This window comes from Ovis aries, chromosome 12, assembly GCF_016772045.2.
Source record: "Ovis aries strain OAR_USU_Benz2616 breed Rambouillet chromosome 12, ARS-UI_Ramb_v3.0, whole genome shotgun sequence".
Lineage (NCBI taxonomy): Eukaryota > Metazoa > Chordata > Mammalia > Artiodactyla > Bovidae > Ovis > Ovis aries.
Window position 1 is genome coordinate 18,630,411 of NC_056065.1, and position 12,014 is coordinate 18,642,424.

General features: G+C 39.0%; 1 protein-coding gene across 1 annotated transcript in view; it reads right to left on the bottom strand.

Annotated features, from left to right (window-relative positions):
* The window catches only part of USH2A (usherin), a 983,289-nt gene that overhangs the window by 514,835 nt on the left and 456,440 nt on the right, over nucleotides 1-12,014 (bottom strand). The window contains exons 29-31 of the mRNA XM_060396021.1: nucleotides 10,363-10,566; nucleotides 10,155-10,235; nucleotides 6,867-7,061 (exon numbers count right to left, since the gene is read on the bottom strand). Coding sequence (XP_060252004.1) covers nucleotides 6,867-7,061; nucleotides 10,155-10,235; nucleotides 10,363-10,566 — 480 coding nt within the window. The remainder of the gene's footprint in view (nucleotides 1-6,866; nucleotides 7,062-10,154; nucleotides 10,236-10,362; nucleotides 10,567-12,014) is intronic.

The window sequence follows — 12,014 nt, forward strand, 5'->3', positions numbered from 1 at the left end:
GACATGAAAATGATTTGGTTTTCCTGATCAAACATTCACATTGAAGATAAAAGTCAGGGATACAGCAAATGAACTATGGAAGTGCATTTTACTGATTATAGGGGAAAAAGTCTGTAACTCAAAAAGAACAAGAGACTATAGCACTCAAATTACAGAAGACTACCATGCTCAGGGGAGAATTTAATTCAGGAAGCTTGTAAAACTTAAAAATCACCAGTTTCATGCTATTAAGATCCAAAAGAACTTGGAATCCAGTAACAAGAGACTGAAGGTAAATGATAAACAACACAGATTAAACCTGTTAATACTGAGAAATAGGCAGAAATCAAAGTGAGCTAGGTGACAAAGAAATTCAAATCAAATCAAAGACTGAAGTAGAAGAGTTTTAAAAATCATCTCAGAAGATTCAAAGAGAAGAATTAACAGTGTCAAAATCAAAAAATGAAAAATGAAAAAATTATGAAGTAATAACCCAGATCCAGAGACCGAAAGTATAAAGATAATAATTAATTCATTGAACATTTATTATGTGCCCATCTACAAGCAAAATATTCTAGAAGTTAATTCATTTTTAAATCTTTGCAGCAATTTTATAACATAAAGAAGGTTTTCATCTTGAATTTATAGATGAGGACACTCCAATATAGCAATACAATTTCAAATCTGCCTGATACCATACTAAATGACATTACTGGGATTTGAACTCAGATTAATTTGACCCTGGGACTTCCTTGGTGACTCAGATGGTAAACAATCTGCCTGTGGTACAGGAGACCCAGGTTCAACCCCTGGGTCAGGAAGATCCCTTCGAGAAGGAAATGGCAACCCACTCCAGTAATTTTTGCTTGGAGAAGTCCATGGACAGAGGAGCCTGGTGAGCTACAGTCTAAGGGGTCACAAAGAATCAGAAAACACTGACCAAGTAACACATCGACTTTCACTTTGATTTGACTCGATAACTGTTCTAGACTTCTAAAACGAAGAAGGTAAACTAGGAAGAAATGTATAATATTGAAAACTCCTATGTCTCAACAGCACACTTTCCAAGCCAAAGAGAGACTCAAATTTGAAGAAAGAGAGTTTGCTATATAACAGAAAAAAAAAATCATGAAAAGAAACCAACACAGTTTATTATAACTTAATTGGTTAAGGACCCTTTTTGAACCAATACAGCTAAATTGGTTTACGGATTCAGGATTTATTCGATGGTTCCATTCAAAAAATACCACTATAATAACCAAAAATTTAGCTTTAAAATCTTAACAAGAGTCACCTGAGAATTGCTAAAAGATTACTTTCAAGATCAATAACAAAGCTACTCATGAACTGCTTTCTTTTACTCTCTCTTGGTCCTTGTTCTCTCAATCAATTGACAAAACAGCTGCCATCAACCAATCTTTACACTCCTAATATCTTCACCAAATCCATTATTTCTGGCTCTCTACTTTCTCATCCCTTCTTTCTCACTCTCTAGTTGCTTTTTTTTTCTTTTGCTGTGAAACCTGATATTGATACTAATTCAGCCTGGCTTTGGTGCCTCTCAATTCATACTCCTCTCCCTTAATAGTCCGATTCTTCCCAGTAAAAGTCCATCTTGCAGTACCAGAGTTCTCCATAACCTTTAATATACCTCTTACATATGTCCTTATCTGTTCACGTCTTTGTAAGCAACAGATACATATTTAGGATTCCTTGAGAGGAAAAAAGTTATAGAATTCATAGTCCAGCACAAGCAAGAAGAGAAATAAAGGAATAGCAAGAAAAATTAATTAATTAAAAGTATTGAAGTTATTTTACCCCATAAAATAGGGTAGGAGAAATAAGAGCAATTGTATAAATTACAAAAGTAAATATGAATTACACTCCCCTACTAAAATACAGAGAGTTTTAAGTTGACTATAAAGGTAAATCAAACTAGATTCTGTTTACACAGATATACTTCAAACAATGTAACTTTAAAAGTGGCAAATGTAAATGTAATAAGAAAAAGAAAAATACAAACAAAAAGCAAGCTTCCAAAGTAACACAACTGACAAATTGAAGAAACTGACAAAACTGCAATAATTGAGATTTTTTTCCCTTAGTTTTTCACAGATTGGATATATATAAATAAATAAATAACAAGTGGTCAGAGGTTCTCTAATTTTCCTCTCTATGTATACCATTCACATGCTTGAAATGCCCTACAGTAACATTCAGCAGTTTATTTTACTGGTTTTCAATCTTGGAGGTAGGATTACCTTTCAGAATCTTGTGTAATTTGAGAGCACTCTCTGCCCTGTTTCTGATTTGATCTTACCTCAAATTTAGAATTGCTAATTCAGAAGATATGCATTATATATATATATGTGTGTGTGTGTGTGTGTGTGTGTGTGTGTGTGTGTCTATTATCAATATGAAGTGAAGCAAAGTGAAGTCACTTAGTCATGTCCGACTCTTTGAGACCCTGTGGACTGTAGCCCGCTCAGGCTCCTCTGTCCATGGGACTCTTCAGGCAGGAATACTGGAGTGGGTTGCCATTTCCTTCTCCAGGGGATCTTCCCAATCCAGGGATCGAACCTGGGTCTCCTGCATTGCAGGCAGACACTTTATCCTCTGAGCCACCAGGGAAGCCCATATTATCAATATGGTATATCTAATAAGCAAATATTAGTATACCCTAAATGGAGAATATGGACTTTTTTTTCCAAATTACCCATAGAAAACTAGCAAAAAATTTTTAAATATATTATATCAACTACAGAAAATGTGCTTTAAAATCTGCATATAAAAATGTAAATCAAAATTAAAGAAAAATAAGAAATTGCAGTGTTGCAACACATAAGGCAAACTTAAGTACAATGTTCTTCATATATAGATACTTATAATCAATGAGAAAAATGTGAATCCTCCAATAGAAAAACTGATAATGAAACATGATAGATATGTCATAAAAGAAGTATATATTGTCAGTAAACATGAAAATGCTTAATGTCTCCAGGAATAAAGTAAGCCAAATTAATACTCTGACTTTTTTTTTTTAATTTACAGTTTAACTGCAGAACTTGTCAACTAGGATATAAAGTGAAATATACAATCTTGCATTCTGCTTGCTGGTGGGAGTATGATTTATATAGTCTTTTTGGCACATATTTGACAACCTAAAAAAATAACTAAATCTTTGTTAAGAAATTACCATATGTTAAGCATTGTGCTAGATGCTTTAAAAACTTCTGATAGCTAACATTTTACAGTGTGACAGTGTGTCAAGGGCTGCCCTGTATGCTTTACATACACATGGACTCCCTTAATCCTCGCAGCTGTCCTGTGAGGTGGGCAGCTATTTCATTACCCACAGGGAATCCGAAGCACAGACACGTTAATTAATGTGTCTAAGTTTACACAGCCGAAAAGAGAGCTGAAATATCATATCACTTAATACATTTAATATTCTTCTGAAGTTAATATTATTCTCCCACTTCATAGGTTGAAGTGAAGTTGCTCAGTCGTATCCAACGTTTTGCGACCCCATGGACTGTAGCCCTCCAGGCTCCTCCGTCCATGGGATTCTCCAGGCAAGAATACTGGAGTGGGTTGCCATTTCCTTCTCCAGGGGATCTTCCCAACCCAGGGATTGAACCCAGGTCTCCTTCATTGCAGGCAGATGCTTTAACCTCTGAGCCACCAGGGAAGCATAACTTAACTTCATAGGTTAAGACACCATAAAGAGACCCAGGAGAATACACAAATTCCCCAATGTTACAGGGAGGGTAAGCAGCAGAGATTTGTATCAATGTCTGCTTGAGCCAGCTTCCCAGGTGGCTCAGATGCTAAAGAAACCTTTCTGTAGTGCAGTAGACCTGGGTTCAAATCCTGGGTTGGGAAGATACCTGGAGAAGGGAATGGCAATGCACTCCAGTATTATTCTTGCCTAGAGAATTCCATGGACAGAGGAGCCTGGCAAGCTACAGTCCATAGAGTTACAAAGAGTTGGACATGACTGAGCGACTAACACATACACTGCTTGACCTCAGAGTCCAAGACTGAATACTGCTTTAAGAAACTTTGATCTAGCTGTTCCATTTCAAGGGATTTAACCTACCATCAATGTCGGTCATTCCTCCAAAGATTTGTATGCAGACTTTTAAAAATCCTATTACTTATAACAGCAAAATTTGGAAATCCAGAAAATAAGAGGAGACTGAGACAAAATGAGATTGGGAGACAGGCAGTGGAAAGCAGCTGCAGAATTTTAAAGAGAGAACCATGATGTCTGGTCGCTTGGTGGGATGGAATCATGGTGGTTGCGGGGTGGAGGTGTCATGAGAAAGAAGAGTTACTGTAGTTGTCCAGGTAAGATATTGGAATGGTTTGTCTTGGATAGTAGATAAAGGGAGACATAGATGAGTTTAACACCTAGTTTAGAAAATGGAATCAATAAACATGGATATATGATGTATGAACAGGATGTAAACATCTCGAAAAGTCTCAAGCTTCATTAACTGGGGGGCTGGAGATGTCATTTATTGATATTGAGAATGGATGAGGAACAGAAATTCAGTTTTGGAGATGGTAAATTTAGAAATAATGAGACATCTACTGGAAATGTCAATTTTTTCGAATGCCTGCTGGATACACACATTTGGAAGTCTGGGTAGGATGTGCATTTAGGAGTCAATAGTGTCTGTAGGGTATTGGATGCTTTGTGAATCTATGAGTTTCCTGGAGCAAGACTGTGGAAAAAAATTTAAAAAGAGAGAGAAAAGGTCCCAGATCTAAACCCTGAGGTCTTTCAAAAGGCAGAGTTGAGCTTCTGAGGGAGTGGGCAAAGACACTGAGAAAAGGGGACCCAGAAGCAGAACAATAATAAAAATGATGAAATATTTCAAGAGATGGTAAGAAATCCACAGTACAGAATGCTATCAAGCAGAGGAGACCAGGATTGTAGTGTTCTGTGGATATTTAAAATGGAAGCTTTTGAAGTCCTCAACAAGGCAAGTAAGCAGAAGCCAGGCCTAGTGAAGAAATGGGGACACCACAGATGCCTTAGGAAGAGGATAGAGACAGTGGTAGCTTGAAGGGACTTTAGATAAAAGGAAGATTCTTATCATGGGTTTGGGTTTGTTTGTGTTTACCAATGGGTGTTGATAGATGTGTTTGAATGATCCTGGGCAGAACCCAAATGGGCAGTGGCTCTAACTTTGGCATCACCAGCATCACTAGAGGAGGGCTTGGTAAAACGGGACTGCTGAGCTCTGCTTCACAGCTTCTGCTTCAGCAGGTGGGGGTGAGCTGGAGAATTTGCATGAATAAGAAGGTCTCAGGGGAGGCTGTTGATCCAAGTCGTAGGACCACACTTGGTAAATGACTCCAGGAGACAGAGGTTAAAATATAAGTAAGAGGAAGAGAGACCACCAGTAATAGCTCTAAAAAAGCAGGAAAAGTTGGGGTCCATAAGACTTTTGAAGATTATATTTTTAATAGCATAAGGGAAGCTCTGTAAAAACAGGAAGGGAAATGGAGAGAAATGTGAAAAAAAATGAAAATAATATTATATGCCAAAGATGTTTTTAAATGTTTTAACATCCATTAATTCACTAATCCTGTAATAACAGTGCTATTGTTCAGAAAAATGCAATTAATGTATATATTTCATAGGAAGAGAGTGACAGAAATTCTTTATGATAGATTTTTGCTTTTTTGGTGTCCAAGAAAATTTCATATATAAGGCTATCAGCTGAGTGGGATAAAGAAGGCAGGTTAACACCTAGATAGTTTGGAAAAATATAAAATATTTAACGAGGAGAATAGGAGAAGGAGCTTATTATAGAAACACAGTAGGATTGGTGTCATTACTGAGTGTCCAACAGAAAATGGGAACTGAGACTTCCTCTAGCCCACTTAGCTGCAGTGTGAAGCCTGGGCAGAGGCCCAATCAGATTGGGTTTTTATTAGATGGGTAAAATAGAGGACAAAGGAAATGAAAGATAAACAAATTTTTTTTAACTGGTTGTATATTTGGGCTGTAGATTCTAAGGTATCTAAAACAAGGAAGTAAAGATTGATAGAGATGACTGATGTGTTAGAAAAACAATTAAGGCCACTTTGAAAATCCATCTAATTTGTCAAGTTCTTAAAAGTATCTCTGACAGAGGAAAATTTTTTTTTCTATTAAATTTTTTTGATGCATTTTATTTTTGGGGGGGTCAAAGGCTTAAATCTGGCTTTCCATTTAAACGGGCCTTAACATTTCATGAGGCTGAAAACTGCTATCTTACGACACAAGCAGAAATTTGAGCATGGGACCTTGTGTGTTGCTCATGTGTGTATTTCACTCCCGCCTGTGTACACACTATCCATGGTGTACCGTGAGAAATTGATTCACTGATTTGCCAGTCAAACTGCTGATGCTCTAATCTCCTCTACCTTGACATAATTAGGTTTAATAAACAATTTTACAATAAATAATGGTACTGTGAACTTGGGCTAGTCCCAACGAGTAAACTTTTGCATGGTAAATAGGTCACTGGCACTCTATATATACATAAGATCTTGAAAAGTTTCACATTTTAAGGGCGTATAAGCATCCTAGGTATAAGAATCTCATTGAGGGTGAAAGCCACTCGTGACCTAACCTTTAGGGGATGGAGAAAGTACCAGCCTCATAATGAAACTATCCATGAAAGCCCATAAACATTTATAGAATTATTTTTCATCCTTCATGGATAGAGGTGTCCATATAATTAGATGATTCTTGTTGTTTGTAACCAGGCAAAAATTTGAGAATTTTTCATACACTAGGGCAAAAGGCTTGACGGATGTTTGTATTCAAAGTCAAAACAGAAAGAAAATTAATAAGATCTACTCCCTTGAGGAACCCACTTTACCTGTGAAGGTGTTGGTATCGACAAGCTCAGAGCTGGCAGAGGGCATGTGGGGGGGACCGGGAGCATCCTCACTGTAGGCTCTCAGGATATACTTCTCAATTACACCTCTAGCCACAACAGGTTCATCCCAGGTCACCTCGATGCTATAGCCATTTATGCTGCGGACTCCTGAGGGAGTTGGCACACTTTGTGGAGCTGTGAAAGGATAAAAGAGAAAATAGGCAGAATGGCAGTTCTGAAAAGACTACTGCTCCTATTCTTCACTTTTAATGGCTGCAGTAAATCAGACTCAACCATTAGCATAAATACAATTTATTAGAGTTGTAACTTTTCAGCATTGATTTAATATGACTGCACATCTTGAGCCATTCAGTTTAAGCGATATTTCAAAACCATCAAAACTCCATCGACATCACGTTCTTTCAAGTCTAGACCAGGTTTTCCAAAAACATTTAATGTATCCAACATGTTTTAAACATCACTCATAAAGAAGGAGGTGGATGGTAGGCAGATAACAAGTTCAAACAATATAATGATGTACCCCTTTGAAGCAAGATAATTAGACTGTTATTATACATAGTGGTTTGACACTTTTATATCGTCAATGTATTAGCCAAAAAATATCACAAATGTGATCGTATTGTACTTGAAGGTCTGATCCCATTTGCAAATTCAATTGTTTTTCCAATTAATTTTTAAAGAAGTGAAGTTCTACCAGCTGGGATATACAGGATACATTCCTACCTGCACTCAGAGGAAGGGGCAGGTAGAGAAGTTGATGCCCTTGAGATTCTACAAAATCATTTTCAGAGATGTTTTCTTCAGAGCATCACAAAGTAACATAAAATGAAAAGTTTATAGAAACTACAAAACCTCACTTATAAGCTGAATCCTCTACTTTTAAAAATCCATAACCTTTAACTATTTATTAGATATTTCTCTGGTTCTGATCAGTAACAACTTCATCACAGCTGACTGCACTGAGGATGCTGAGAAAAAGCCCGAGGAACTCTGTGGCAGGATGATGGATGACAGAGGGGCTCTGACTGCTCCTGGACTCCTGAGCGCTGTCGATGGAGGATCACCCTGGTCTCTCCCCATCAAATAGCCTCCTCCTCTGACTTTACTCTTCAGGCCAATAAAACAGGACAGCCTCAAGGGAAGCATCATGAACGTAAGGAGTGAGGGGGAGCACAGAGGTGGAGAACCACTGTCTGTGCAGGTGAACCACCACAAGCAACTTTAGGAAATGCACAGGCCACACAATCAAGTTCCAAGTGATGGGGCAATGGGAGTGATGCTGATTTTATTAGTTCTGAAATGCGGTACAGGGCAAAGTACAGTCCTGTCTAACAGATGGTGTTCTCATAAGGGACAGAGCAAAACTGACTCAAAAATAATTAAATAGTGCAATTATTCTCCAACCCTTGGGAGCATGTAGCTGCTCGGTGTTGTGGTCAGATTGTAAATATGAATTTATGGCATAAGACTTTGTGGTCAGATCACTGCTATAAATTCAGAGCTCTATTTGCATACTTTCTTGGTGGTACTCAAAATCGGGGCTATGTAAGCCATGCACTTTATGGACACCAATTTAGGTTGCTGAAAGCAGGCTTTATATTTATTAATAAAGTAGAGAAATGTGAAACAGGGGCAGAGAACATGCCAGTCACAAATGAACATTTTACATTAGAGCTTTTTCCAAGATCTAAAATTGAAAAGGATTTAAGGGATCATTCAGTTCATTGTCTTGCCTATAAATAGATGATGATTTAACTCATCCTGGAAAAGTGTCAAGTTGTCCTCTTCTGGAAACTCTATAGGCAGCAAACTCCAAAAATTCTTATCAGTATCCCATCTCAGTATTTAATTATCTTTTAGATTAAAAAGATTCCTCAAAGGACATCTACACTAGTAACCTGTTGTTGTTGCTATGTTGCTAAGTCACTTCAGTCATGTCCGACTCTGTGCGACCCCATAGACGGCAGCCCACCAGGCTCCCCCATCCCTGGGATTCTCTACGCAAGAACACTGGAGTGGGTTGCCATTTCCTTCTCCAATGCATGAAAGTGAAAAGTCAAAGTGAAGTCGCTCAGTCGTGTCCAACTCTTAGCGACCCCATGGACTGCAGCCTACCAGACTCCTCCATCCATGGGATTTTCCAGGCAAGAGTAGTGGAGTGGGGTGCCATTGCCTTCTCCAAGTAACCTGTTATTGATCATAAACATGAGAGGGTACTTGGTAAAACAAACAAACAAACATGTCTTTAAACAAATCACGACTTGCTAAGGACAACTCTTCAAGAGTGTCAATCATATGGAAATGTATTTGTCTTTCTGACAAATATTTTCTCTAAAATGGTAGAAGGCTACTGATTCACAAAACTTCTCGTAATGAATGCCTCTTTGTGATGGTATTATGTGAAAAGATGTTGTGGTCACTGTCAGAGGTATAAAGTGCTAATAAATCAGTTATCTGAGATTAGATCTAATACAGTCCGTTTCCTAGTCGTTTCTCCATTCAACTCAAAGAAATTAGACCATTCAGCAATTTCTATCCTGGAAGAGGCATTCTAAGGCCCTAACAGTAAGCACCATGGCAAACATCTGCCATTATGTGATAAAAGACACATGCATGCAAGCTTAGTCATATCCAACTGTTTTGGAGACCCCGTGGGCTGTAGCCCATCTGGCCCCTCCATCCATGGAATTTTCCAGGCAAGAATACTGAAATGAGTTGCCATTTTCCTCCTCCAGTGGATCTTCCTGATACAGGGATCGAACCTGCACCCCCTATGTCTCCTGTATCGCAGGCAGATTCTTTTCCAATTGAGCCATTGCAGAAGCCCAATAAAAGACACATTTGCTTCCAACCACAGTGTGGGTTTCAAACAAGCTCTCCACCAAAGAGGCCAGAAGCTGCCTATCCTCACCTAAAGGAAACCCTGACTTTAGCTTTTCGGGGACTAAGCAACTTGTAAAGATTCCCAGTTCTTAGATGAATTATAGTCGATATGGGCGTTTATCAAGACAACTTGAACTTACTTTCTTCTGCATCTGAAGAGGAAAGACTCAGCCTGAACAAATCTTTATGAAATATTTGAAGAATCACAAGTCCTGATCCACTAGGCATTTTCACCAACAACAGATGACTCTGCAAACCAAGGCGTGCTCTGTCACAGGATTACAAACATGGTACTTGCTACACGGGTGAGAGGCTTTGCTTTTCTTTACCTGCACAATATATGCATTTGTATGTGATATGCATTTTAAGATAAACACTCTTTACCTGCTCCTGTTGTGCGTCCCCGGCTCCAATCGCTGTGTACCGAGCCTCCTTCATGTGAGGCTGTTACTCGATACAGGTATTCTTAAATGGAAATAAGAAGGAGGAAAGTTAACATAGGACTCATGGAGAATAGTGGTGGGCTGGCAGGGAGGGAAGAGGCGATGAGCAAGAGCCATGGAACACTGAATTTAGGGCATCTCTGCTTTACCTGTGAATGGCTGGAGATGGCTCTCATAAGTAGTCCGCTCTTCTCCCTGGTACACCAGGATGGAGTCATTTCCCCTGCACTTAGCAGCACTGTCAGTTGACAAGCATCCATCCAGATTGACTCTGACAGCACCACTGGACACGGATGCCAAGTTAATGACAGCCCCCCGTGCAAACTTCACATCCTTCATGCAACCACCGAAACCTAGCAAACAGTAAGGGATGAGTATCACACAAAGGGCTTGAGTCCTTAATTAGCCATCATTTTTGTCCCCTCTGTAGTACTACATTTTGATGAAGTTGGGGAGGTGGTTTAGACACAATTTTCAAACTTTCATGTCTTCTTTGGGAGATCCTTTCTGCTCCTTTATGCCTGCTTTTTACCAGGCTAAGCTGTTGCAGGAAATATTTATATTTACATTATTTTGAAATATATATAAGCTGATAATCGTAATTCAACTGAATTAGATTCAACTGAAAAGTATGTATTATATCTTTTTAGGAGCAGTTTTTTTGCATTCTGTTTATTCCTATGAAATAACATGTAGTCCAGTGGTGCTACATAATGTGTAGGCAATTACACATTATGGTGAGAGCGTTTTCACATGCTCCTCAGTCTTGGAAAATGAAGTTACCTGTATGCATAAGTCCATGTCTAAGTGCCAAAAACTAATATGTAAATGAGCATGATTATTCAAGAAGCTCACTGAGAAAAAAGAAAATACACTCTCAGGTCCCCCGTTGCTCAGTCGTAAAGAATCCGCCTGCAATGCAGGAAACATGGGTAGATGTAGCTTTGGTCCCAGGGTTGGAAAGATCCTCTGGAGAAGCCACTCCAGTATTGTTGCCTGGGAAATCAATGGACAGAGGAGCCTGGCAGGTTACAGTCCACAGGGACACAAAGAGTTGGACACGACTGAGCATGGAGCATGAGGTTCTAATGCAGAAACGTAGGAGATGGTTGGATAAGATCACCAACTCAATGGACATGAGTTTGAGCCAACTCCTGGAGACAGTGAAGAACAAGGAAGCCTGATGGCCTGCAATCCATGGGGTCGCAAAGAGTTAGACATGACTTATCGATTGAACAATAAGGAGAAAGAATGTAGTTTCAAAATACACTAAAATCATGAGTTATTGCAATGAATTCCATAACAACGTTTCATAGTCATAGAACAAAGCCCCAGTTAATTCAGGACACTTGGGAGCTGTCACTGTGCTCCACCATTTTCACTGAGTTTCATAATCTTGACTGTGCAAAATGATTACCAGTTTCAGGTTCATGGTCTCAGACAGGAACCAAATTCAACTTTGGCAATAGCAACACAAGAAGCATCTTGGTAAGTGTAGTTTACTCAGTTGACTTTAGAATAGCCACGCTGCATTCAGTTCTGGGAAGTTTAATAGAGAAGGTGGAGGAGATGGGTTTGAAGTGTGTACTGACTGCTCTCTTTTTACAGAACCATGGGGCATCACGTCACCTGGGGCGCAGCTGGAGTTTTGAATGACTTGCTATTTTGTATAAACAGAGATCAGTTCCGCAAGGTTTGGCAGCACTCCGCTCACAAAACTACACACAATTGTCAAAGAAGGGACAAACAGACTGAGTTTGAGATTGCTGGAACACATAGTCTCTCTCTTTCGTGAAAAAAA